The sequence below is a fragment of the Lepisosteus platostomus genome, chromosome 27 (genome assembly GCF_059453375.1).
Source record: "Lepisosteus platostomus isolate fLepPlt1 chromosome 27, fLepPlt1.hap1, whole genome shotgun sequence".
Taxonomy (NCBI): Eukaryota; Metazoa; Chordata; class Actinopteri; order Semionotiformes; family Lepisosteidae; genus Lepisosteus; species Lepisosteus platostomus.
In genome coordinates, this window is record NC_142637.1 from 6,776,011 (window position 1) to 6,803,998 (window position 27,988).

General features: G+C 50.7%; 1 protein-coding gene across 3 annotated transcripts; it reads left to right on the top strand.

Annotated features, from left to right (window-relative positions):
- The first annotated feature begins 43 nt into the window (after positions 1–43).
- Positions 44–27,732, top strand: tjp3 (tight junction protein 3). Of its 3 annotated transcripts, none has more exons than XM_088621746.1 (31): positions 44–210; positions 9,854–9,910; positions 11,060–11,184; positions 11,695–11,797; positions 12,311–12,587; positions 13,140–13,243; positions 13,461–13,653; positions 14,320–14,401; positions 14,922–15,022; positions 15,163–15,256; positions 15,358–15,461; positions 16,180–16,267; positions 16,572–16,675; positions 16,829–16,919; positions 17,266–17,363; positions 17,637–17,721; positions 18,178–18,263; positions 18,423–18,507; positions 18,742–18,812; positions 18,967–19,036; positions 19,252–19,408; positions 19,673–19,781; positions 20,167–20,386; positions 20,976–21,175; positions 22,163–22,258; positions 22,395–22,471; positions 23,111–23,321; positions 24,494–24,594; positions 25,047–25,577; positions 25,736–25,788; positions 25,974–27,732. In XM_088621746.1, exons 2-31 carry the CDS (start codon positions 9,863–9,865, stop codon positions 26,104–26,106), a joined length of 3,897 nt encoding a protein of 1,298 aa, XP_088477872.1. In that variant the 5' UTR covers positions 44–210; positions 9,854–9,862; the 3' UTR covers positions 26,107–27,732. The 3 variants fall into 3 exon arrangements, with proteins under 3 accessions (XP_088477872.1, XP_088477871.1, XP_088477870.1); XM_088621745.1 differs by lacking the exon at positions 44–210 and adding an exon at positions 5,520–5,837; XM_088621744.1 differs by lacking the exon at positions 44–210 and having other exon boundaries at positions 19,258–19,408.
- The last annotated feature ends 256 nt before the right edge of the window (positions 27,733–27,988 follow it).

Genomic DNA, 27,988 nt, shown 5'->3' on the forward strand with positions numbered 1-27,988 from the left:
TGATTGGCCACCTGTAAGGAAATGCAAACACGAAGGTCTTGGATACCTGGCAGCTTTAAAACCTCCCCTTTAAGGATTCCACTCGCTCGCTCAGTCGATTGAAAGGGTCACGGGAGACGGATTTCGGAGTTTCTCCACGGGTGATCCTTGCCCCGCGAGCGGGATTGAGTGTTTATTTACCTGCGCACCTCGCGGCCACGCACCACACAGGTGAGTTTACTTACTTTGTTATTTTTGTTCCGAGTAACTTACCTTTTTTTTTCCCCAGTTGTTTTGTCTGTCGTTTCGCCCTCCGTGCGAAACCTGGGTAGATTCGGTACACCCGAAACGCCATACCAGCACTGCATGTGTGTATGTGTAAATATCCGCAGGGAAAACTATCCGGTATCACTCCTGTGCCTTAGCCGAGGTATTTGTTTTCTTTCTCAAGCGCCGTTTCAGTACTTTGTTCGCGATTAACTGCTTTTATGAGTTTACAACCCCCGTGCGATTAATAGACCTGGGCAGTTTATGGTGTGTGTGTGTTGATAACGCACTGGGGTTTCGTGTCGTGGGTGTCGAAGTATTCCTGAGTTGTCGCTCTGAGGGTGATTTCCTCGGGGTGTTTCTTGTGGACCAAGGCGTCCTTACAGTTTAGGGAGTTTGTCCAACAGCAACAAACGCAGACTTGGGTACTTTATGAAGGTGATTCAGATCAACACGGCGCTTGCCGTGAAAGTTCCACGGGAGTATGAAATGTTCTCCACAACGTTTACAGCAGTAAGTCACCTTATAAATGCGACACGCTAAAATCTCGCCTAATCTATTAAAGTGCGAGGATATGAACCTGCTTAATCTGGGCAACTGTATATTTTACTTTTGTGTTTTTGTCTTTCTCATCATACGTGACCGTCTCTTATTTGTTAATAGTTGGGTTTGTGTTGTGAAGGTACAGTATTGTCTTACTGGCCTGCAAAGCAAATTTCCCATCAGGGACAATAAAAGTCAGTTTCACAGGCTTTTTTTTCTTCTTTTGAGGAGATGTCTTGGCACATCTGCAGCCGGTGTGAAAGTAGAAATGAAGGTTGAAGGCGGTGCATCATGTGGCCAGTCACACTCCGGGGCTTGTTCACTGACCAGCCCTGGACAGAGTGTTGTCGTGGGAGGTGAGGGTGGTTCAGTCTGCAGCTGTAGGCCAGCGCTGGGACCAGACTAGCTGTCGTACCTGCCGCCAGAGGCCAGAGTGCTGGCCGTCGCCTGCACCCTGACGAGGTGAAGGTGAAAGTGGACATGGAAATGGAGAGGCAGCCCTATGGCAATGTCCTCTGGACCCCCTGTTGTTGGATACCAGGGGCTGTTCCCCCCTGTGTGAGTCACGGCCTTGGGCTTCTGCTTTCCATTTGTGCCGATGGTTCTATCCCATGATGCTCGTGACGCCCTGCTGGGCTCGCAGGCTGCCGGCACAGACGGCCCTGTGCTGGGGTAAAGACCTGCCCCAGACAGCACGCTGCTCAGCGGGCAGGATGCTGACTGCCGAGCTGGGAATCCTGGGTGTGGGTTGTGCCTTGTACTGCGTCTGCTGTCTCCAGCACCCCGTCTCTTTCATGTCTGTTTCTGTCGTGAGTGCACGGCAGTGTTTTCCGAGACTCGCATTTTAAGAGCCACTAAACCCTTCACCACCACCACCCCCACCATTGCCTGAGGCTCCTGTACTGAAATCTCAGATTGGGGAGGTTCAGGATATGTCGTAAACAGATTCTTGCATAACGCAAATCTTCTTGCCTCGCCGAGTTCTTACCCCTCACTGACCTGTTGTCTCCAATGAGCCACCGACAAGGGGACTGGGGTCAAAATGCTTTTGTAGTCGCCGTTTCCGATGGTTGAAACATTTTGTCACGAAGAGGGGACCTGTCTGTCTCGCATCTGCCTGGCAGCATCCATCGCAGCCCATAGGTCTCTCCTGTCGGGATATTCCCAGCCACCCGAAACTGCCGAGTGCAATCCGGGACTGGCGAGTTGGAGTGGAATGGACGGCTTTTATGTTGAGTTGTGATTAGCAGGTTTCTGTTATAATTAGGAATACATCGTTAAAACTATTTGTACATTTGCAAATGCATGAGAACAACCAGTTGGCTACGGGTGCCAGGTTTTGGTGTTTAAAAACAGGATTTTGAGACGCACTCCTTCACACACACACCCTTTGATTCCATCAGCTTTGTTTTTTTTTTTAATTGTGAGATGACACACACTCGCCCCAATCTTTAGAATGAATTAGGCCGGAGGCTGAAGGGAAACCGGTCTCCAAATTCTCATCGTCTCGTTGCCCCAACCTTTGACACAGTCGTGTCTCCCCCTTGTTTTTCTCCTGGCTCGCCCTGCTGTGGGTCCGAGAGAGGGGCTGGGGCGTCCTGCTCGCGGTCCGGGAGCAGGGAACGTGGAGCTGGTCGCCGACTCGCATTCTCCTGGACTCGTCCTACTGGTTCTGCTGCTACAGCAGGTTCCCACCTGCCCGCGTGCCAACGACTCTCGCTTTCAGCTCAGTTTCGGCTCAGAAATCCCCTGAAGTGCATTTTTTTCCCCCCTCCTTCTTCTTCAGCTTTAAATATACGTTTCTGCTTTCAGCGTTGTCCTAAGTCTGGTTTTGTTCTTGGTGAAAAGGTTTAAAGCCCTGTTAAAAAAACAAAACAAACACCCCAACCAGCCCCAGACCGATGCTGTAATTGAAGAGGAGGCTAGTCTCTGAGGCTCTAGTGCTCTGAACACCGAGGACTGGCGCACTTCTGACCTGGAAACTGAGCGAGGTCTCGGGTTCACATCCTGTCGACTGTGCAAATACCTCTCGTCATTCCTGAGCAGCGGTGAGGGCCAGGGGGCCTGATTTCAGTTCCCAGGTGACTCTGTGCTTGTGCACCGCCCTTAGACTTAAATTGCGCTGGAAACAAATGGCCAGAAATTGCCATATAAATGGACAGCACTGACTGAAATCGTTTTCAACTGACTCACCTGCCTGTATAAGGGATTGAAGAAAAATTAAGGGGGAAGACCGATGCGCAGAGGAGGTTGGAATCTGTCTTAGCGGGGGTTGTAGCCCCTGGATGTTTTGTTCCGAGTCGGATGCATTTCACTTCTTTGGAAGTAGAGGCTCGGAGACCGGGGAAAGTGTAATTGTAGCCTCGGGCTGGTCTTGGGAGTACGGGGGAGACTGCTTGGGAAAATACCAAGGGACTGTTGACAGTGTATTTTAATACCGCCCGGAACTGAAAACCAGGAAGAACGGGCATCTCAGGATTTGCAATCAGTCGAAAACCGGCATCAGTCCTATCCCAGGATTCACAGCAAGTAAGAGATTTGCTAAGAAGGTGGGGAATTCTGCCTCGGGCACCTCTTTATATACAAACGATAGGAAAAAAGAAACTATATCGGAGTTTTTATCTTGAGATAGGAGGTTGGCGCACCTTGGCTATCTGCTGATGAGTGTTTACACTTGGCTATGCCCTGCCTGCATTTGTCCATTCTGTTATTTTGTGCCAAGTTATCTCTAATTGATTGGTTTTCAAGGTTTTCGTTACTTCCTGGTGTAACTGATTTCTCTGCTTTTGTTCTGTATCCAATATGTTCCTGTAGAACGTTACAGATTAAGTTGGCCTTTGCATTTTTACAGGATCTTTCTGTGTTTTGTGTGTCTCTAATAAACAGAAATATAGAGCTGCAAATTCAGAGCTTTCTGGAGTGCATAAAGACATAAATTTAATATATAAATTCACGACCGGGAATCACAACCTGTATATGACAGTGAAAGCAGTTCTTTTATGAGAAGCGGTGACTTCTGTCTCTTGTTAATTGTGACTCTCTTGTTAATTATTTATCAGTACTGAATAACGGTTATTTAAATAATTGAGGAACTGCTGGCAGACATTCTTTTAAAATAGTTTATTGTACCTGCACTGCTTTCTTACTGCAGCGAAACCTTTCAGAGCCACATTGCAGAGCAGGTTTCACTATTAATTCCAGGAGTTCCAGCCTCCGACTAATCTGCATTATTTCATTTGGTTTGAAATGGTTAAATCTGTGAATGCAGTCTTTTTTTCTGTCTCTCCATTTTAAGATATTGCAGGTTATTCTTTGCTGCTGTTGTAGTTTATTCCCGTTTGCTGAGTCAGTTTTGACAGCAAAACCTACCAAACAGGCTGTTGCAATGGTGAAACCATTCACATGAACCATCAGTGATTCGGACCATCATGGATATGCTGTATGGGTGATACTCCTCCAGCAAGCTATGTAAGGTAGTGTGTGAGTGTTTATGTGAGAGAGAGAATAGTGAGCAGTAATGACTCTAGTTACTGAAGGGGGACAATTGGAGGTGGTTTCAGTGTGTTTATTGTGGGTACGCTGAGTACGCCAAAACTGGCACAGTCCCAGCCTCCCTCTCTTGGAGTCTGTCCAGTGCAGTCTGGATCACGAGGAGACATCATGGCAGTATGCGATTTTTCACCATTTCCGCACGAGAAAGCTTGTGAAAGAAGGAGTAGCGTTGAGTGTCGTAATCCAATTCCTGTAGAGCGTCAAGATCAAGGTTTCCAGGTGAAACAAAATCCATCCCCCCATTTTGTTGGGGAACCCAGAGCCTATCCTGGCAAGCAATGGGCACAAGGCAGGGTATGCCCTGAAAGGGACACCAGTCTATCACGGGGCAGAGGGACACAAACGCCCACACACTCGCACCAGACCCATTTTCCCAGAAGCCAGTTAACCCACCAGCGTGTCTTTGGATTGTGGGAGGAAACCCATGTGAACAAGAGAACATGCACACTCTACACGGATAACATCCTGGGAGTTGAACCCGGTGCTCCAGCACTGTGAGGCGGTGATGCTGACCTTTGCACCCCTGAAACAGAATGTTTTGGGGGTGGGGGAATGCAGCTATGCTCAGTCTTGGAGGCTCAAGTGTGCATAAGTGGTGGAAATCCCAGTTCCCCCCAGCAGGTGTCGCAATAGCACCACCTCGATGCAACATTCAGAATACCCCACAGAGCATTACAGCCTGAGATAGGGTGCTGCTTTTCTCTGAAGGACAGTACTTGGCTGTTTGACATCGTAGCTCTTTTCTTGATTTATATAGAACCTGATTCTTGCTCAATTGTTTCGTCCATCTGTAATAAGCTTTATTTTTATTTTTTTTGCTTCTTTATTCATTGATGTTCAGATTAAGAGGGCTGATGACTAGATCAGCGGTCTGTGTCCCTTCAGGTTTTTAGGTTAAGGACCTGGCCATTAGTCCCGGGTAATGATTATCCAGCATTCTGAAGCCTGGAATTCCCTTGTGAATGGCCAGTGTTAATTAGTTATGTCCAGCCCCTCTCTATATACCATATTAGTTATACCTGACTTTTCTTAAGGTGGCAGTGCTTTTCCATGAGGCACTGAAGCTGTGGCTTATGCCCAGGTGAGTTACCTCCACCTTAAAACTTCCGCAAACAACTATCAGTGTATGAACAATACAGGGAGGAGCTCAGGGCCTGGAGGAGAGAATTTATTTCCCCCAGGCGAGTGCTTGGTAAACGCAGTGGGCTTTCACATCTTTCACCTTTTACTCCCAGCAAACTCGGAAGACCCCCTTTACACCCTGGCGTGGCTGGCGCAGTCCAGCGGACGTGGACAAGGACTCGGGAATGAGCTCTCCAGCTTGCTTGCAGGCTCAGGGGGAGTAGTTGTTGGGAGTTTGTTTTTGAGGATGTAGTTTTAAAGACTTTTACAAACGGAATATGGCATTCCGGTGAAAACTGGCCCACATTTAGAGGGGGCGACAGCTTGATGAAAAAGGAACTAACCCCAGGATGGCGGTGAGGTTCAAGGATGTGGTGAGTGTATTTTGTCTGTAATTGTCTGTGTTTCTACTCATTCTTTAAAGCAAATAATTCACTTGTTGGGGGAATCGGAGGAATCCTACTCCGTTGGGCCCCTGAGCAAGGCCCTTAACCCCAGCTGCTCCAGGGGTGCTGTATAAATGGTTGGCCCTGTGCTCTGACCCCAGGCGTCTCTCCCCATCCGTGTGTCATGGAGCTGGGGTCTGCGAAAAGACAAATTCCTAATACAAGAAATTGTATATGGCCGATAATCTATTAAAGTGAGACAAGGGGTGTGGAGAAGGAGCTCCTGGTACCGTAGGTCTCCTAGCGCTGGCTGGTGTCTGTTTCCTTGGATATCTGTTCTTTCAGTCTCTGATCTCCAAACACTCCGTCATATGTGTGCGTTTCACTTCGGAGATACAAGCAAAGATGATTCGGAACCAGATGCTTCCTGCACCTGGACAAAGCATTCCTTGCAGGCAGAACAAAGGAAAAAGGTCCCCTGTTATTGGAGGACAAGCAGCAGGCAATGGGAGTTACTAATGGGAGTTATGTGACTCCTGTTATCTGGGCCTTGTGTACATTCCAGGCTTGCCTTTGCTTCTCAGTCCCAGATTTTCCATTGTAGTGCAAATATTTACAAGCTCTCAACCATGAAGCTGTCAGCCTTTGGAGGAGAACCTCTGAATGGCTACAACTATGACCCTGGTGTATTTGTCCTATGAAAACCTCTTTTAGTACATATAGGTCATGAAATGAAGTCATTCTGGAAACTGTTGTGTATTCAATTTGACTGGAAAGATTCGTTCCACGTCGGGGTTGGGCTCCTGTGTGTTGAATTGTTTTTGGTAAATGGCGGAACTTTGTTTCCGAGCTGGTGTCGTTCCTGCCTGGCACAATCTGGAGGTAAAAGGCTTTCAGCCCTGAGCAGGTGCAGTGAAATTACATGTGTAATCCATCTGTCTGCTGATCGCAGGTGTCTCTTTAGTTTTTAGATCTCCCATTCATGGGCATGTACGAAGTCTTTTCAATGTGACTGTGAAGGTAAAACTGACCTTGGCCCTTCCATTGTCTCTTTTCCGGATGTCCATGATTCTTCGATGAGCACCGATGGTCGATTTCTCATGTGCAGCTGCTGATCTGTGTTCTGGACTTGGTCTGGCATTGCCTTAGCTTTTTTTAAAAAGACCTTAAGAGATCAAGACATCGTGTGCGTCTTCTTCCCTTAAGTGGTCTGTTGTGCGACTGAGCTTTTTGGGAAAGGTGACAGTAAGAGGAATCTTCTGCAGAGTGCTCCGGAAAGGGAGCTGTGTTTATGCGTGCAGTCTGCTTCATCCTTCATCCTTCGGCTGGTCTGCCCGTCACAGACATGGCTTCTTGTGAACGAGCTCAGTGCCAAAATGTTTTGCATTGCAAATGGGGAGCAGTAAAGAGGATTTTCACATTACTCTTAATAGTGGCGGCAAGTATTCAAGTCCAGCCCTGGTCTGATGGGGATGAACCTCCATATCCTTGTGTTATGGGTGAGCTTGTAAAAAAACCCAGCTCATTTCAGTTTCATTCCCCCCTCCCCCTGCCAGAGGTACATTCGAATCCTGTGCCTCTCGGTTTAGAGTGTTATTTGGAAATACTGCCACATCTGGGTATTTAACGAGCAGGAAGAATATAGAATATATACAGAATAAATACATTTGGCTTGCAAATGAATCCCCGATTGCTCCCCTAAGCAGGAAGTATACTGTTGTTCTCTGTGGCATTAAAACCCATTTTTCCCTGTAGCAGAGAGTAAAAATAAAAGAATTACCTTCATAAAACAACAGGCACACAGCAAAGGCATGGTTGGAATTGGTGGTGTGCTATGTCTTGAAAAACAGAAGGAATCTGGTGGTGAGGTTATTCTGGGGCACAAACACTGTCGTTCTGACTACAAGTCCTTGAGGATCTGCCCCTGTGCTCCAAGGACAGGCCTGCTTTCCTGTAGCACCGATCTCCCCGCTGCAGTCTCGGGTAGAACTGGGTGGGCTTGCCCCCCCGTGCCAGGCGAGCTCCTGGGCTTCTGGCCTGCGCCTGCCCTCGCTCGGGAGATGGGCAGCAGGCGCGAAGGTAGAAGCTTTGATGTGAAACCGAGCTGCGGCGAAGGTGGAACAGCCCACTTATATCTGAGCCCAAACTGGGTGGGAAGCATCGTGTAGTTTGTCACACTGGATTTCGGTGCAGTAAGTGTCTAAGTGAGCAATTGACTATAGGAGCAATAAAGCATAGGGAACTCATTCAGAACTTTTAAACAACAATAAACTACACAGAACTATGAAAGCTTGAGGTTTGTGTCCTTCAGTCTCCCCTCCTCCTCCCTGGTGCTGGAGGGCACAGAGGTCTGTGTTCTCCACCTGCACGCTTTCCGTCTCGCCAATAGCTGAAAAACAGAGATTGGAAGAAACTGGCTGCGCAAGGTAAAATTCCTGACGCAAGGCTCTGACTAAACTGTGTGCTCATTGCCATGTTGCCATGGCAAAGGGCGGTCTGTTTTGAGGAAAAACAAAGTCCTGAACAACTCTGGGCGAAACTCATTCTTTCAGAACAGCAGTGCTCCCGGATGAGTCTTGTTATTTACCTGTAGGCTATATAGCCTTGGTTGTGGAAGCTCTCCTAAACCATTGAGTGACTGTGCACGAAGGGCAGCACTTTCTCTTCTGCTTTTATGATTCTGCTTCATTGTAGCTTTGCATCCCAGGTTATTTGCAAGCGGAATTGAGTTCATCCTGGCTTTCCAGGCTACAGATGGCAGAGTAACAGGGATGGGGACCACGTGCATCCTTTGTATAGACTATTGTGAATGAATGAGGGCATGAGAGCTCACACTTTGTTTATAGAGTGCCCACTCCACTTGAGATAGTTGCTTAGGTGAACTTCGGTACACAGTGGCTTAAGTAGCTGTTATTCGTTTAGCTTTGGCAATGAATACATTTTCTGATATGTATTCTGATAAACAATCCTGATACAGGATGGTTTCTAAAAAGCTGGAGCTTAACTCTAACAGTAATGGGCTAAATAGCCCCAGCTCAACTGATACTTTATGAGTGCATGTGTCTCCAAAAGCTAGGTGCACCCTTAAGGGACACATCCATTGGAATGTTTCTGCATTATATTCTGATGCAACAGTGAGACTTTAAACAAAATGTAATGACATCTGGTGAAAGGTATCTGTGGTATGTTGTAGTGAAACATGGGTTGCAATTATAATGTTATTTTGTTTGCTTACAAAATGAGTTGCGTATTAGTAATGTGATCAGTCAGTAAAATGGAGCTGTCGCTTTGTGAATGGATTCTAGGAGTTTGAAATGTACTGATGGCTCTGCTTAATGTGAAAGAGAAAGCATGCCTAGCCTTACACCAGTATAAAAACAGCAGTTTCAAAAAGCAAAATGTCGAATATTATGGGCTTAACATGACTGTTCTTTAGGCTAGGCCTGCGTACTGTATAAAATCAGTGTAGAAGTTGACTTCATTATCTAAGCAGGGGATTTTGGGTAAGAGCCCTGCACTAACAAATATGGTTGATTTCGATTGGGTGCTGAGAAATGTGCAGTTCTTGCATTTCCCCTACAGGTGCATTTACCCCCCCCATACTGCTTGGCTGGGCATTTAGTGTTCGACTTAGACAGGCGAAGATCTGGTCAATTTTCCACATGGCTGCATGAACTCTAGAATGTTTTACACAAGTTAAGTACTCCTGTTTTTCAAAAAGTTATTTCTCCGTGCTGCCTTTCACCACGGGACATGGGACACCACGGGTGTGTTTCAGTACGTCCACCGAGGTGGAGCAGTACAGGCCTCTTCTCCACTGTTTGAGCAATCTCTGTTCAGTGAAAGAGCAGTACTGTGTGCACAGCTACTCTGCGCTTGCTTATCTTAACTAACCTCCCAGCCTGTTTTTTTTGGTTTATCAGGAATGCTTCACCGTACCATACTGTACAGGGAAAGGCACGTTTTAAATCTTTTTTTTTTTTCCTCTCCTTCTTATTTTGTAGAACCCAGAGATGGAGGAGATGACAATATGGGAGCAGTATACTATCACAGTGAACAAGGTGAGTCTGCTGCAGTCTCCCTTCAGAAGGAGCAACAGGACACTGTTTATAGAGACGGCCTTTACTGACGCTTGCTATCCTTGAGCTGATCAGCTGCCCCTGTTTCACCTTCAAGGATACTGAGCTTGTGGGTGCATGTTCATTCTGAGCCGTGTGGTGACTTTGTAAAGCTAAAGACATGTTTCCACTTTACACCACTGGGTGGTCAACATCCACCCATCTCTGCTGCAGTGCTACCCTGATGGAAATTCCTTTTTTAAAGAAAGCAGTGCCGAAGCTCGGAGCCCCAGCATTTCTCAGCTTTCCAAATAAAACCATAAGCGACTTGGTTTAATGGTAAATGTTAAGACACAAACTGGAGGCGATGGGTAGTGTATTTAAAATGCAGAGCAGGAGGCACATCCTTACGCAAACAGTGGTGAGAGTGTGGAACAAGCCACCCAGCCATGTTGGTGTTAACCAGTACCCTGACTTCTCTCAAGAAAGGGTTGGATTAGATCTTCAGATCGGTTAACTGCTAATGACCAAAAATGTGTGTAATGGCCTCCTTTTGTTTGTAAATGTCGTGTTTTTTCACTTGGGCAAAATGCTTGCAGTTTTGCCATTTTGTGTTGTATGAACAATTGGCTGCCCAATTCCGAACTGTTGTAGTGGTACGCAGCTCTGGTCCAGCAGTATGCAGGAATTTCTCTTTTAAGTAGATGGACTGCAGTGGAGTGCGGCGCTGTGGTGAAGTTAAGCTCCAGACCTGGAGTGCGGTCTGTGTGGAGTTTGTGTGGGTTTCCTTCTGGTGCTCCAGTTTCCTCCCACAGTCCAAAGATGTTGGTAGGTTAGTTGGCTTCTGGGAAAACTGGCTCTAGTGTCTGTGTCGGTGTCTGTTGGCCCTGCGATGGACTGGCGTCCTGCCCAGGATGTGCCCTGCCTTGTGCCCGTTGCTTGCCAGGATAGGCTCTGGCCCCCTACTGGGCCCTTAACTGGATAAAGCAGTTTAGAAGATGGATGGAAGAACTGCAGTGGAATAAAAGACCCTATTACCCTCCTGCCTTGGGGACCTGAGTCTGGTCTGCTGTAACGTCCTCGTGTGCAGTACAGACCCTTGGGCCACACCTGCGTGTTTGCATAGTATATCCGGCTTCCCTGTTTTTCCAGGATTCCCGGATGGGCTTCGGACTGGCCATATCCGGGGGGCGCGACAAGCCGAACCCCATGACCGGCGACACGGCGGTGCTGATTTCGGACGTGGTGAGGAACGGGCCAGCAGCGGGGAGGCTACAGTGAGTGCTGTTGCAGAAGCTGCCTTTATCCGATTTTCTTTTTTTAAGTGACGCTGAAAGAGTGAAGAAGACCTTGGGACCTCCGTGCGCCCATCGGGGTGCCAGGCTTGCAGGCAGCCCACGGAGCCTGAGCACGTTGGCGGGGTGGGGGGGGGGACATGATAGAAAGTAGAAATGCCATATGCACAAATGAAAAAGCCTACTCTAAACAACCCAACGGCAACTACCACCATGATTCCCTTTATATGCTTAAGTTGTCTAAATTAATCCCAAGAGAGAATGTGGGTCTCAGCCCTTCCTCATCTAATCTAATTAATTAATTCACCTCGTGTCACCCAGTGTACAAACAGCAGAGGCCTCGATGACCTCTAATGCTAGCTCATCTGCAATGGGTTACCGCCAACCTGCCTCTACCTGCTGTCGCACGTGCCCGTCGGAAGAACGGCGATGCCCGCCTTGTTAGACTGCCGCCCGCCCCTGACCGCTCGTTTCTCTCCCCACCCCGTTTAGAACCCGGGATCGTATCGTCATGGTCAACGGCATCGCCATGGAGAACGTCACCTCCAGCTACGCCATCCAGCAGCTCAAGACCTGCGGCAGGACAGCCAACATCGTGAGTCTGACCAGCACAGCCGCACGGGGAGGAAGGGACTGGAAAACGGACCACGCCGTTCCCAATTATCTACTCGTTACCCAACATGCTCGGCAGCCTCGTCTCGCTAGTACCTGTTCTTAGGTTTTCGTTCCCCACCTGTGGCAGATCCCTCCTCCTGTCCGTTTGGCGGATCTGTCTTTCCGGTGGGCGTGGCCGACGGCCCTTTTCCGTTTTATAGTTTCCGTTTCCGAAGCTCGAATGGGAAAAGACCTCGGATTTGGAATTGGGAAGGCGCGGGGTCAGCCTGCGTGTTCCTGCTTCGTTCTCGGGACATTCTCGAATCGCGTTTTTTTGTACGAAATCGTGCTTTTTTTTACCTCCCTTCTGATTATTGGTTGGTTGACAACAACCGTTCAGCCCCAATTCAGCCCAAGTTTCTGATCTCTACACCCCAGACACCGAGGGCCTGGGCCTGGCAGTGACTGGCGTTTCTCTCTCTCTCTCTCTCTCTCTCTCTCTCTCTCCTTCCAGACGGTGAAGAGGCCTCGCACCATCCAGATGCCCGTCGCCGCCCACAAGGCCCCGCTGTCCCGCGCCGCCTCGCGGGGCACCCAGCTCTCGGACTCCGGCAGCGAGGGCAACTACTACGGGCGGAGCCAGGGGAGGCGGGAGCGCGAGGCCCGCAGCGCCACGCCGGACCGCAACGGGCACGCTCTGCCCCTGATGTCCGGCATGAAGAGGCTGCCCAGCCAGGACGGCCCGTACAGGCCCATCCGGGCCACGCTGCTGAAGAAGAGAGCCACAGACGGTGAGCTGGCAGGACCAGCTTATTTACCCAAACTAAGGACTCTGGCCTCCTGAAATGGGGATTATAGAGTCATATAGAGTCTCTACGCTGGATAATAAATGCCTGGATTTTTAAATATTAAGGACCAGTTTCCCAAGCTGACTTTCGCTCGCTCATTTCCTGGTAGAGATGGCGACGAGGAGGGAAGGATTTGAAACTGTGGCAGGAAGTCACCCAGGGGCGAGGCGGAGAAAGGTTGGGCTGGCTTTGGAGCGGAGTTTGGGGAAAGCCGGCTCGTGTGTTTTTTTCTCCTCCCGCTGGAGTCTGGCGGGTCGTGTCGAGGACGCGAGCCGCTCCAAAACCACCAACCGCAGCCACAGCTGGCTCGCAAATCCAGCAGGGACCGAGTCGCCAAGGAGACCGCATCAGAGCAGCTGAGCGCGTCTCCTTGGAGCTCAGCCCCGGGCAGGGGTGTGGGCCATGAGAGCTCTCCAGAGAGGCGGTGTCTCAGCCTGTATGTGCTTTAGGGAAATACTAATACAGTATCTTTGTTTATTTTTCACCTCCTACCAGAATACGGCCTGAAGTTGGGCAGTCAGATTTTCGTCAAACACATGACCCCCACTGGACTGGCAGCAAAGGAAGGGACCCTGCAAGAAGGAGACCTTATCCTGAAGGTCCGTGTGTGTTTGTCTGGAGCTTTTAACACATTTTCTGATGGTCTTTTCTGGTCCCATTGATGAAGTGGGACCCGATGCTTTGCACCCGAGTAGATTTAGTGCAGGGTATACATAGCGTTATGTCCTGGGATGGCCCTTCCAATCCCACGAGGCTTTGCTGCACTTGACAAACCCAGCAGTCGTGCCTGACCTTTGACCCGCACCCTGTCCACAGATCAATGGGATGGCCACCGAGAACCTCTCCCTGTTGGACACCAAGCACCTGGTGGAGAGGTCGGAGGGCAAGCTGTCCCTAGTGGTGCTGCGCGATGACCGTCAGTTCCTGGTCAGCATCCCAGACATTGAGGACAGTGAGCCCAACAGCGACAATGATGAAGGCAGTCGCGGCGACAGCTCTGGGATGGACGGTAACAAATTTAACGGCATTAGCAGAACAAGTGGTTAGCAGGGAGTTTTACCCTTGATGTGAGCACCTCAGATTTGTTTTGTTCTTATTGACCTTGCCTATGCCGGGACTGTTGTATCAGGGTCCCTGGTGTCTTATTTGCAATGTTGAGTTGCAAAGTCGCCATTCTAACTGCAAAGATAGCATCTCACCCAAGGCTTGACCCCCATAGACCAGAGTACAGGGCCCTACCTACTGTTCTACACTTACAGAAATAAAATGCATTTCTCTATCAATATCTTTCGGCGGGTTTTCCAATTACCCCTCATTTTCCAGGGACATGCTGGCTCATCAAGTTCTCTGAATTGTCCCCACATCCCATCCAGGGTCGTGTTCCCTGGCCTGTGCTTCTGGGAATGCCACAGTGAGCGTTGTTGTAAAAATCAAGTTCAGGGTTGCCATGACCCTTGACCCTAGGAAGAGGTGGCTTTCTGATAAAGAATGAATTGCTGCTTTGCTGACTAAAGGCTGGAACAAAGACTTTGAGATTTTGTTTCCTTTTTCTTCTCAAAAGGGAAAAAAAAAAACAACTCTTAAGAATCCTTGCAGTATGTCTGGTCCAGAAATCACCGAATCAAATCCCACGACTAGTGGTTCTGTGTCCGATTCTTGCGTCTCTTCCATCCAGATATTTCGGATCTGGAGTCGGAGCCCCCCTCCTCCACCAGGAGAAGGAAGATCTCGGGAAGAAAGGAGAGACGAACCGGAAGGTGAGCCCACCTCACCAGAGCAGTTTATTCCACTTGTAGTGGCACAACAGCACAGTGGATAGCATTGCTGTCTCGCTGTGCGAGAGCCCTGGGTTCAATTCCTGGGGTGCTATCTGCTTGGAGTTCTTATTTTCTCCACTGCTGCAGATCCTGCCTTGCGCCCATTGCTTGCCAAAATAGGCTCTGGCTTCCCTCCTTCTATATTGGATGAAGCAGTCAGAAAACAGATGTATTCAAGAACCCACAGCACAGAAGTGTATATATCATATCTGGCCACCCTTATTGTGTTTGTGTTTGAATGCAGTGTGTTTTTTTTTTATAATAGCCCTTCATGCACCCAGTCCTTGTTCTTCTTCACCTCCTACAGGACAAGACCCCCCACTACTGTCCTCATCCAGCTCGTGCCCTAACCTGCACTCTGCTGTCCTTTCTAAAACAACCGCTTGTGTTTGGCATTGCTGCCTGCTGCATCCTGTTTCTTCCACGTCATCTCTCCCTCTCTCTGTCTCCGTCTCTGCAGGAATCACAAGCCCAGCTCCACTCCGCCCGTCTCCCAGGACTTGACCCCCCTGCAGGTAGTGTCTCTGAAGTCCTCTGTGCAAGCTGCCCCTCTTCAGAGAGGTGAGTCTGGGATCTGTGCCTGCCTCTGTGCACGCTGTCACCACTGCACTCAATCTAGTGTAAAAGAGGACAATACGGATGATTCGAAAGTCTCATCTCTTTTTTTTTTTTCCCCTGCCCATCTTTTCTCTCGTATCCAGAGCCATCGGATACGGATTCGGACCACGGCTCTCTTCCTCCTCCTCCTCCAAGGCTAGACACTCCCGACAGCAGAGCGCCAAGGAGCCAGTACAGGTAGAGCCCGGGACTAACCCGGGATTGCAGACGGCACAGGGATGATATTCCAGTTGGTTAGACTTGCTCCGATGTAATTCTTATCCCTCTCTCCCCACCAGGGTCTTTCCCGAAGCCATTCCTGCCAAGACCCGCTCGTCTCCCCTCGCTCCCAGGCATGACTCTCCTCAGTGGAGCCCCCCTTCCTCCAGGCCGTCTCTCCGAGGTGAGTGCTGTGGCGAGGAGGGGGTTCTCCTGCGGATATGATTGCCGACCTGCTGCAGGACAAGCGCAGGCTGTGCTCCACAGCGAAGGGCTCAGAATAACCTTGATTTGTCTATAAAATAAGAGGCCGATTTTGTCTTTTCTAGGATCAAAAAGACTGATTTGATCGTCATTTCTCCCTCATATTAAACCAATTTTAACTAAAGCTTCGCTTCCTGTGCCAATTTCCTTGTAGTGACACATCCACAAAAAAACTTTAAACCAAAATGTATTTAACATTAAATAAGTAATTAGATTGGTGCTGTTGCTGCACAGCATGTGGGTACAGGGGTTTGGGTTCGAATCCAGCCTGGAGCTAGGTTGTTGTTTTCTGTTTTGGTGCTCTGGTTTCTGCTCAGCTTGCAGAGCTGGCTTGTTCAAACTGGCAATTTGAAATCATCCCTGTGTGGTTGTGCTCCTGGGATGAGCTGGCCTGCTCTCCAGAATGTCACATCAACCTTGAGCACTATCCCGCATTCAGGAGGAGCTCTGGATACTTACCAGGAACATGGAACTTTTTGTTGAAATATTGTTTTGTAGCTTAAAACAGATATCCCATGAAGAGCAGTGCTTGTGGTTTGAAGAAAAGCAGAATCCTTAGCTGCTGATATGATGACACCACAGCATCAGCCTCTCCAGAAATCCTCCTCACTCCTGCTCTTTGTCCGTTTTTTTTCCAGGGGATTTGGAATCCGAGTCGGACCGCAGCCTGTCGCCCCCCTCCCTACAGGACAGTCCAAGTGTGACAAGCCAGTCAAGCAGATACAGGTACGGGGTCACGGGTCAAAGGTCAAAGTGTGAGGGGGAGGCTGAGGGCAGTGATGTAAAGACGCAAGCGACACATCGTCGGACTCTCACTCCGTGCTGGACTGAGCTGCATTGCGCTCGGAACCAGATGGGTGTTCATGGTTAAAACGGAGCATCTTCATGTTCTCTTCCCATCCGATTGAGCGTTTCGGCCAAGTCTGAGTCTTCTGCAAGGGGAAGTTTATGGGTCAGGTGATTCTAACAAGGGGCTCAGCTCAATTGGACGGTTCTACTTTGCTCTTTCTCGTTTTGGCTCGTCTTCCAGAGTTCTTCCCGAGGTGACCCAGCCTGCTCTCCGGGCGTCGCCCCTCGCTCTCAGGCAGGACCCCCCCCGGCGGGGGCACTCCCCAGGTGCACCCCCTCCTCGAGGTCAGTCCGCCAGCCGCGAACGCCCCGAACTCGGTGTCAAAGGGGGGGGAAAGTACTATTGCGTTTCTGGGGGCCGTTTCTTTTCAACACCCTCCTAAGAGACGGAGTGGGGCAGTGGCCGTCACCAATCGGTCTCGTCCCTCTGTCCTGCAGGACCCTCCGACTCGGAGTCGGACCACAGCTCCCCTGTCCCCTCCAGGTGGACGGACACTAGCCACAGCATCGAGCCCAGGAACAGATACCGGTACGTCGGAGGAGGTGCCCGTCCACAGAGCTCTTCGCGATAATTCGATCTTGGCCTGGTGCGGCTGAACTCTGCAGTCGCTCGTTGTGCCCTGCAAATTGGGCCCAATCCACTTGCCCTTTATAGGAACGCTCATGCATGAACAAGACCGTCTCCTGTCCGTTTAAAATGTGCAGGTGGTGATGTGATGCATGTGGTTGTTCTTATTTTCTTGTTATTCGTATGGTTCCCATCGTTGTTCTGCACAGTGGATTGCTGGAAAGCTGCTGAATGAGATGCTGCATTGTATCTTCTTTTGAAACTCTTCTTTTGAAACTCTTTTTGTCTTCCCGTTCCTCTCCTCCAGGTTGCTTTCTGACGTCTCTCAGCCCAGAAGCCACGAGCCCCCCCCGTCTCTTGAGCCCCCTCGCTGGGTCGCGCCCACAGTCCAGCCCTCACTCCGAGGTGGGCCTAACTCTGCCTGTTCTCCCTGCCCCCCATCTTTTTCCCCACAGTTGATCACAGCTGCTTGTGTGAGGGGGGAAATGCAGTGATGAGCAGCTGGTTGCCACGTTCTGGGTCAGCAAAAGCTTTTAGGAGAGAGAATTCTGGAAATAAGACGACCGGGAGCTATAAAGATTGTACCGAATCAAACTGGCTCAAGGAAAGTCTTTTGTACTCCTAAAAAAAAAAAAAGAGGTTTCCTGAAATTCGCCTTCCCTGTCTTTTCTCGCTCAGCCCCCGAGTCCGACTCCGAGTCAGAGGTCAACTCCTCCATTCCCCCGAGACATGATGATGCCCCCGACGGCAGGGGCAAATACAGGTAAGATCGCTCGGATGCAGGAGAGGGGTATAGGACGGAGACAGTGTGAGATTTCGGGCATTTCCTCATCGATCGCTTCAAGGTTGGTGGAAGGCCAGTAACAAAAAGTGCTGCTTAGGTAGAAGTCAGCTAGACACGAGTTACACTGTGCTACGCCTGCCGAAAGGTGTCCTATGAACTCTCAAAGCTTTTGGCGTCTCTGACACAAGCGAAAAGTGCAGTTTTATTTTGTTTGAAAGTGCAAGTGCAGGGTTTGCGTTGCAACATGCTGCGTGCCTCTCGGATTTCATTGGCATGCGGATTACAAACCCGCATGATGACTGCAGTGATTCGCTGCTGTCGTGCTGATGGGCTCGGCAGTGAAGTGAGTGGCGCGCTGCAGAGGTGTGTGTCCGCTTGGATCAGGGGGATTTAACTCTTGCTTTGACTGCGATTTATTCCCTCTGCTCTTCCCAGAGCTTTCCCCGACGTGGGCCAGCCCGTCGGCCCCGGACAGGACTCCCCGCCCCGAGGCCACTCTCCCATCAGACCCCCTCCCGAAGGTGAGGCTCCTCTCGCCACCCCTCTTTCAGGGCTCCCCCTGGTGGACGAATCTTTAATATTATCGGGGTCTGGCAGAGAAGAGGCCGAGATTCACCAGGCTGGCAGAGGAGGATAAATTCCCAGCTCATCTTTCCCTTCCTCTCCGCCCTCTTTCTCAGACTTTTCCGACTCGGAGACAGAGAGCATCCCTTCGCCACCCAGGAGATACGAGAGCAAGGGATACTGGGAACAGAACAGCCGGGGGTAGGATAATTATTCTCATTGAGAGACCAGTCAACCACTTTAAAGGGGTTTGTGCTTGCCTGGAGAGATGAGAAGGAGAGGGTAAGAATCGCAGGGTGGAAGTCAAAAGAGTTTACCTAGAAATCACTTTGCAGTACTGCAGGACTAATATCTTAACCCTGCCATTACCACTGCGCCAACACATGTCTCAAGGGTACTGTCCCTGACCTGCTGTTCTTGGTCTCTGAATTACAGCAGCATAATACCGCCCAGTAATGGCATGATCCGTCCTGGAGTGCCAATGGAGGATGTCTCCGAGGTGCACAGTAAGTACATAGTTTCACCTCTGAATTGATTTTGTACCATTTAGTTCACTGGCGTGATGCAATAGTCAGTGGAAGAGGGCGAGGTGTGTAAGCTGTAGTGCAATAGCGACACCTTGTGGATGCTGGAGGAAGTTTCACGGTTTGCTTCTTCCAGGCAGGGCAAGCGAAGAGCCCATCTATTCAGTCCCCCCGGATTCCCCTCGTGTGAGGAGAGCAAATTCAGGGTAAGTTCATTTTCTCAAAAAATCGCACACCTTCTGGAATCCTGTACGTACACTTTATACACTACTGAGAGTTTTTGGCAGTTTTCTATTCAGATCCACAAAAACCCACATGTCTCGTGGTTGGCCGTGCTGTGTTTGAGAATGGCAGACCTCTGCTCGCTTTGTCAGTGCTGGTAAAAGAACAGGTTCCTCCCCCCCCCTCCCTCTGCGGACAGCTACAGCTCGGACCTGCGGACGGTGGACTTCGTGAAGGACGGCAGCGTGGGCCTCCGGCTGGTGGGCGGCAACGACGTGGGCATCTTCGTGGGCGGGGTGCAGCCTCAGAGCCAGGCCCACCAGCAGGGCATGAGGGAGGGCGATCAGATCCTGCAGGTGAGGCGTCAGGGCGCAGGTCACAGTGGGGGGGGGGGGGGCTGGGCACTTTTACTGCGAAATGTGCAAAACGAGCGGTAAACGCCAATTGAATGATGTCAATTGACATGATACACTTTAAACTACTGTACCGACTGGGGCATCCGCATGCAGCTGGTGCCTAGTGGTCATAGAGCTCCAGGGCTCCCAGGCACCCCAGGGAGTTCGGGCTGTGCTGTGCTGGGGGGTGTGCTCTGATGGGGCTGTGCCCTCTGGTGCCGGCAGGTGAACGGAGTCGATTTCGGCCACTTCACCAGGGAGGAGGCGGCCATGTTCCTGCTCAACATCCGCAGCGGGGAGCAGGTCGTCATAGAGACGCAGAACAAGATGGACAGTAAGTGCTGCCGGGGAGGTGGTTCAAAAAGACCGGGTGAAAGGTGTGTGTGGGTGTGGGGGGTCTTCTAAAACGACTCATGGGTTATATTCTCTTTCCTAATTCACCGAAACTGGGAAACAAACAGCAAATAAACATATTGTACCTTTCCTACCTCTGGGAGGTTTTTTTAAGACTACTGCTGTATTCCCATTACCAGCGAAAGCGACAAATTGCACTGGTCAAGTGCACCTTTCATGGTGTTTGCCATCTTGATCTCCCCCTGCCTCTTGTGTCTCTGGACCAGTGACCCTTGAGCTGACCGATCACCGCCGCGTGAGCTGACCAGTACAGGTCTCGCCACCACAAAGCACAGCTCTGCCAGAGCCTCCTTCTTGAATTTCAGTCTACAGGAAGATTATGCAGTCCAACCTGGGAGACTCTTTCTTCATCCGGACGCACTTTGACCAGGTGGCAGAGGGGTCCCACGGGCTCAATTTCACGCGGGGGGAGGTCTTCCGCGTGGTGGACACCATGCATCACGGGAAGCTGGGCACCTGGCTGGCAGTGCGCATGGGCAACGACCTGCACGAGCTGGACAAGGGCACCATCCCCAACTTCAAGAGGTCAGCGTGGTGGTCCTGGGCGGAAGGGGGGCTATTGACAGTGACCTGGTCAGTTAGCCGGTCAATGTCAAACAGGCTTGCAGACTAAGCAAGGTTGCCAGTTCTCCTGGTAGGCAATTAACCTACCAGGTTGGAGGAAGCCCTAACCCAACGTGGGGAGAACATGCAAACTCCACACAGATAGCCTCAGTCTGGAGATAACCCGGGTCTCTAGTGCTGCAAGACCGCAATGCCACTGTGCTTCCTCTTGTCCCTATTTTTCTTTTCTTTTACTCGTAATTTTAAAATATAGATTGTATAACAAAGATGGCAATATTAGGCATTAATTAGACAATACGACATTCTTGCATAAGTACACCATCTCAGTAGAGAGTCATTAAAGCTATAAAAAAGCAGATTCTTAAGGCACTTAAGAATTAATGTAACTTGGTGGCCCAGACTGTGATTATCTAATTATTACTTGAAGCTACAGAGAAAGCGAGTAAGTTGCAGTTGCATTCTGAATCCTAAATCTCTTTGGATGACCGTGGACCTGCGCGTTAAATTGCCGTCTCCGTCTTCTCTGGCGCCCTCTCTGCGCCCCTCTCAGGGCGGAGGTGATAGCCAATATGGAGAAGGCTCAGAAGAGCAGCGCCGCGTCCTCTCAGGTCCCGGGGCCCCGGGCCGAATTCTGGAAGCTGCGGGGCCTCCGGGGGGCCAAGAAGAACGTGCGCCGGAGCCGGGACGACCTGCTGCAGCTCACCATCCAGGCCAAGTACCCCGCCTACGAGAAGGTCCTGCTGCGAGAGGGTGAGAGGGCGGGGCTCTGCCTGCACTCTGGCACAGCTGGCCGTCAGTCATTAGAGGCGTTATTAGTTAACCTCCTTGCGCTTTTCCGGACCCTCCACTCAAAGGCCTTTACAGGTCATGGGGAATCCCACTGCCGCCACCAGTGTGCAGCCCCACCTGGAGGATGCGCCAGTCCGCTCCCCAGACACCAGCTCTGAGTGGGGAGGAGAGTGGAGTGATGAAGCCAGTTCAGAGAGGGGGTTATCAGGAGGCTATGATGGGTAAAGGCCAGGGGGGAAATTTGGCCAGGACACTGGGGTTACACCCCTTCTCTTTTCAAGAAACATCCTGGAATTTTTAATGACCGCAAAGAGTTAGGACCTCGTTTTTATGTCTTATCCGAAGGATGGTGCCTTTTTTTTTTTTTTACAGTATAGTACTGTGTAATGCTCCAATATACTGGGGCATTAGGACCCACATTGACCACAGGGTGAACAGAGATAGGACCCAACAGCTGGAGAATTGTGCTATTGAAAATAGAGATATGTGGCCTACTGGTCCCACTAACACCTCTTACAGCAGGAACCTGATTCTCCCAGGTTGCACTGCTTTCCCAGCATGTCTCCCATCCAGATACTGGGCGGGCTCACACCTACTGAGCTTCAGTGAGGCTGGAGGTGTGAGTTGCAGGGTGATGTAGCTGCTTTTTATAGCTTAGCACTATTAGACCAGATTACACATAACCCTTTAAATCTTTCCTTCCGCCATTTTAAAATATGGCCGTCGGCGCACTCGTATTTTGTTTAGTTAACGTCTGGAATGTTTATGGTTACTTGTCTGAGGGTATGTGCTTCTCTTATTCTTTTTAAGTCTACCATCATTCACACCCCTCAACTTAATCTCTTTCCTGGTGTTATACACACAGTGTGTTGCCCCCAGACTCCACAGGTGTTCACGGGGCTGTGTATCTCCTCCCTCACACAGCCTCCTGCCAATTCTCTCTTCCAGCTAGTTTCAAACGCCCCATCGCCATCCTGGGTCCTCTGAACGATGTGGCCATGGAGAAGCTGGCTAGAGAAATGCCCGAAGAGTTTGAAGTGGCCCGTAAGTCAAGCGCAGTCGGACCCGGCCTGCACTGGGCTAAGAATTTCATACTTTACTGGGATGATCTGAGCTATGATGTTGGATCTAGGTAACTTTTTCTCTCTCTCCCGTCCCCCTCTCGCCCTTCTGTACACAGAGATGGTCCCCCGCAGTGGAGGAGAAGGTTCCTCTTCAGTGATCAAACTGGAGGCCGTGAAGCAGATTTCAGAGCAGGTGAGGAGGTGTGGCAGGGCAACACGAGAATTTCGTGCGATCGGCAAGATGGAGTGGCTTTGTAAAACTTTGTGGGGCGTCTGTGTGGCTTGATCAGAAAAGACGCTGGTTTGGGCCTGAGTGTAAATTGGTACCACCTGTGTAACTGGGATTTCCAGAGGTGCAGTGCACAGTGGCTGGGATGAAGATGGGGGAATTTTATCTCCTGTGTCTCACTCCCTGGGACTCGTCGGATGTCTGTGGTCTTGCAGTATTGTCCCCAAGAAGCACAGCGCTCCTGTAAGCTTGCAATACGTCCGTGAATCCTTGACCTCTGACCCCTTCTACTACAGAAAGGGCTCGGCAGATGTAAACCGAGAGGCTTCCATTTACTAGGATCTGAGCTGCTTCCTAGGTGGTTATTTGGAAAAAGTAGTTCCTTTTGGAAGTAGACGGCCAGACGTTCAGCTGACCAGTTGAAATCAATCGTCTGGCCCAGAACCGTTAAAGCTGGTTTGCTGTAGTTGTGTGAAGACGGGCAGGGAAGAGAACAAGGTTTTGTAATAGTTGGACGGAGCTGTCCGTCGCAGCCCGATCTCGGAGCTGTCGATTCTGGGGCTCGGCGGACCCTCTCATGTCCTCCCTCTTCCCTTCCCTCAGGACAAGCACCCCCTGCTGGACATCACGCCCACCGCGGTGGAGCGGCTCAACTACATCCAGTACCACCCCCTGGTGCTCTTCCTGGACCCCCACAGCCGCAAGGACGTCAAGGCCATGAGGAAGAGGCTGTGCCCAGACTCCAAGAAGAGCTCGCGCCGTCTCTACGCGCAGGCCCTGAAGACCCGCAAGTACTTCGCCCACCTCTTCTCCGGTAGGCGCCCGGCGTGAGCTCTCCCTTTCCACGGCAGGCTCCGTCGCAGAGCGGGGCTGAGAACCGAGAAAACGCGATTCATGCAAGGTCCTTCGTCACCATACAGCAACGGCGCCTTTACTTCCTCAGACGGTCGAGAGAATTTGGTCCGTCTTCAACGGTCCTTGCCACGTTTTACAGGAGCGCTATTGAGAGCATGCTCATGTGTGCTATTTCAGTGTGGTTTGGCAGCAGCTCGTCGTCTGACTGGAAGGCGTTGCAGGGGGTGGTCAGGTCAGCCCAGTCCATCACTGGAGTACAGCTCCCCTCTATCTTTACACCTCACTGTCTCAGGAAGGCTGGAATTATTGCTAAGGATTCCAGTCATCCTGGTAGCTACATAAAGGCACGAACCTCCAGATTGAGGGAAAGTTTCTTCCCACAGGCTGTCGGATTACTAAACTCTACCCATACCACTGACTCATGCTGAAGGGGGTTTTTTTTCTTCTCTTCTCAAACTGCTGGTCTTGACTTATTCCGTTATAAGTTGCATGTTATTTAACTTGTTACTGCTGCTGTTTGGGGTTTGTTTTTGGTTTTGATTCCTTAATGTCTTTGTATCGGCCCATACATGTATGCAAATAAGCATTTCTTTGCACTTGTGCATATGACATCTGAACTGAGCAGGATGGCCAAACGGCTAGAAAGTAACCTGTTGTTCCATGCCCTGCCGTTTAAAACCTCGAATGAGTTGCTCGTGGTTGAAGGTTTCTTTGTCACTCCCTATATCTGGCTGGAACTCCATTCCTGGAGCTGTAAAGACAGTTTAAATGGAGGATAAGATAAGATCACTTTATTTGCCCTATACAATTTCTTGCATTAGGAATTTGTCTTTTCGCATACCCCAGCTTGCTCTCCGTGAGACACACAGACAGGGAGAGAAGCTGGGGGTCAGAGCGCAGGGTCAGCAATTTATACTTGAGCAGCTGGGGCCTTGCTTAGAGGCCCAACGGTAGTAGGATCCCTCTGCCGGCTGCGAGATACGTACCGGCAACCTTCCAGCCACAGGCGCAGATCCTGAGCCACAGAGCCACCGCTCGGCCCTAGGATGTGGAAAAGGAATCCAAGACGCTGGAAACCTGGCGAGTGGCTCCCAGGTGCCCCAGCTGAACTGCGCCTCTCCCCTTTTTCAGCTCGCATTGAGCTCCAGCCCGGCTCGGACATGTGGTACGAGGTCCTGAAGGACCGGATCTGCAGCCTGCAGACCAAGCCCGTCTGGGTGTCCGAAGTGACGGTAAGGAAGCTCTTGTGCGCCAGCGGAAAAGCTAGCAAGGGAGGAACGTTCAGGGCCCTGTAATCCTTTTCAATCCCATAATCCTCCATAGAGGTTTTGTCTTTTCCTGATCCGCGCGAATGTTTCACTTGCCCTGAACTCGATGAATACTATTCATTCCAGGTTTTTTCCACCAATTTCTTTTAACCCATAAACACATCCCTGGGCAGTATATGGTGGGACATGGAGATCTGATGGAAGACTTCTGACATTGTAAAATGCTTAAAACTAAAATACCTTTGCCTATAGTGCTACATCTGCAACACCTGTTGTGTAAATATGATGTTTATCTGGGATCGTCTGCATCAGGCCCCGCTGTTACAAGCAGCCATGTTCCTGCGTGCTCCTCTCTTGTGTCCGGCGCAGCTCTGTTATTTCCCGGGTTTGTGATTCTCCCGCCTGGCGTTCCGCAGCTGGAGAGCGGCGGAGAGGAAGAGCTGGACGCCCTGAGCCGCTCCCACTCCTCCGACTACCTGAGCTGCGACAGCCGGGCCACGAGCGACTACGAGGACACGGACGGCGAGGCCTACACGGACGGCGAGGCCTACACGGACGAAGACCTGGACGAGCCCTACAGCGGCCGGGAGGCGCCGCGGCACGTGGGGGTTTCCCTCGCCCGCTCTTCGGAGCCCGCCGCCGGGGAGGAGGGGCCCCCCGGGTTCGTGCCGGATGACCCCAGGGCCTCCCGGCGCCGGCCGCCCCTCCTGCACGTGCCCGAGCCCCGGTCCCGTCGCCAGGACGACCCCGGGGAGCCGTCCCCCACCAGCTTCTCGGAGGATGACCCCTCCCGTTTTGGAACCCCCGAAGCGTCGGCTCCGCGCCCCCGGTTGGAAAGCCCCCCAAATCTCAGGGCTTCGGATTCCCTTCACTCTCTCCCAGACCCACCCCCTCACGTGACCCCCCCCGGGGGCAGCCATCCGGAAATCCAGGAGGAAGCCAGTCGGGTAAGTTGGATCTCCGGGGATGGCACTACTTGCTTGGAAGACCAGGATGTTTGTGTGGATTTTCCTCCTCTCACAGCTGAATCGCCTTGTTTTTATTTCTTTCTGTGAGTTTCTGGATGGGTGAGACGTAGCTAACGGCGGTACTGTGTGTCTTGCAGGCTGTCGTGGCTGAGCCTGAGGAAAAGAAGCCCCCGCAGCCCAAATTTGTGGTGTAAGTAGAGAACCGTTAAACCTGAGCGCCGCTCGTTAGAGAGAGCGGACTTGTTCTCCCTGACGTCCCAGCAAGAGCAGGAAGTGACTCCAGGGGAAGCTCGTGCCTGGTTTCCGGGGGGCGCTGCTGGGCGCCAGTTTCCAGCCCCCCCCCCCACCCCCGTTCTCTCTCTCTGTGCCCGGCAGGCTGGCGCATCACCAGGCACTCCAGTGGAGGCGCTCTCAGATCCAGGGCAGCGACAGCTCCGACGACCACGCGGAGAACGCCGTTGCCGCCGCCGACGACGACGACGAGTGGGGCCCAGCCACTGAGCTCTGAGCCCCCCCAGAGCAGTGGGTGGGGGGGGCGGGCGAGGAGAGGAGGTGAAGATCGCAACGGGGCCTCTTCTGGGACACGCGGCCACACGGAGACCCCTGTGGCCCCCCTGCCTCTGGCCAGCTCAGGTGGTCTTCCTGGCTCCTGCTGAAATCCCCCCCCGGAACGACGCGGACAGGGGGGCCGTTGTCGGACCCCAGTGGCTCTGCAGGTGTCGCAGAGCTGTTGGAGTGCGTTAGTTCGTGTGTTTTTTTTTTTTGTTTTGTTTTGAAGGGCCAGAAAAATATTAGTTCTGGAAACAAAAGTCTCAGGACTTTTTTTTTTAATTTGTCAATGTTTTTTTTAGATTTTTTTTTTTTACTTGCTTTCAAGAGGATTGCGTCCGGCGCAGGTACCTGTGGTGCGCAGGTAGTTTGGCGTGGAGTCCGGGACATGGTACCGGCTCCTGGGTTTTCCCTGTCAAGCTGGTTTACGAGGGGCGATCCTGCTCTGGGCCAGCCGCATCTCGCCTGGTCTGCGAGACTGGACTGGACTCCTGCTTGTCTCTGGAATGGGTTTGCAGTGTCATGACCGAGTTGCGTGGAAAAGCAGAAACGGATCGCGCCAACAAGAGGGAGGACTTTTGGCGCCCCTCTGCTCATTAATGACCTAATCATTCCCAGGATCTTGTCTTATCCAGAGGTTTCTCAAAAAAATCTCAGGTAATCTCCTCCAAACTCGGACCTGGACGTGTGGTTGCTGGATACCAAGGTCTGCTACAAAAGAACGGAACTTTTACATTCTTTCGATATTTTTTTTTTCTCGTTCCAAAAATCGTCTGCGCTGTGAAACAACCTGTACTACTTCAGTTGCAGTTGAACACTTTTTAAAATTATTTTAGACCGCTTCTTTAGAATAAACTACCATAATGGCACGTAAACCAAGACTGGTAAAAAATGGAGAACACCAGTCGTTAAGCGTTTCATTTCTGGAAGATCTGTGGCTCTTCTATGGATTGTGACTGTCCTGGCCTGGTTTTTTTTTTTTTACAATCACATCAGTCTGTATTAAGTATACAAGTCTAGTGGTACGCAGTGATTTTTTCACAGCCTTCGCTGGGCGTAAGAGCCTATCGGCATCAATATCACGCCAAGTTTTTTTCTATATTAATGCTTTTCCTTTATCTTTTGCCTTAATGGGTGAGGACGGGCTGGACTGACCCCCCCCCAGTGGGTGTCATCCCGAGAACTCGGGGAGACTTGAGGGTGATCTTAGGACGACGAAGAAACCAGGGGGTGAGGCGTGTAGGACCATCTCGGGCAACGATTGGTCAAAGACTATGGCCGTTTCTAAACGTGCTACAATTTCCAGCTCAGGCTGTGATTTGACCTTGTTTTCTGGTGACCGATCTGGACAGCGAGAGGTTTCTCCCCTCCCTAAGAAACGTGTCCAACGGAGCTGCCGGTTGGGATGATACACTACCGACACTGGAACCAAATAGTTGGGGAGAAACAAAGGTTACACTTACATCAATCAGTACGTTGATGAGCATCTTGTCTGTAACACCAATTATTTTTAAACGGAATAAAAATGCTGTAAATTTTAAAAGGGAAACAAATGTTTCTAATAAATATTCAGCCTTTTCTACAACTTCCTAGCTTGCCCGTTTTCTGAACTTGTCTGCGCTGCCAGAAATGTAAAATGTACTTGAGGGGCTTGATACAGTAGGTCTGCCAGTGAGGCAGAAACTTTTTTTTCGGTGTACAAAGTTGATTCATAACATGACTGGATCATATGCTGAGACGCGTGAAAAGCCCCAGCACGTGCTGTTTATTCTTGTAGTCGGAGTTTTAATGCCTCTCGGTACATATGAAGTAACAATGGAGGAGTCGATTTCACACCCTGA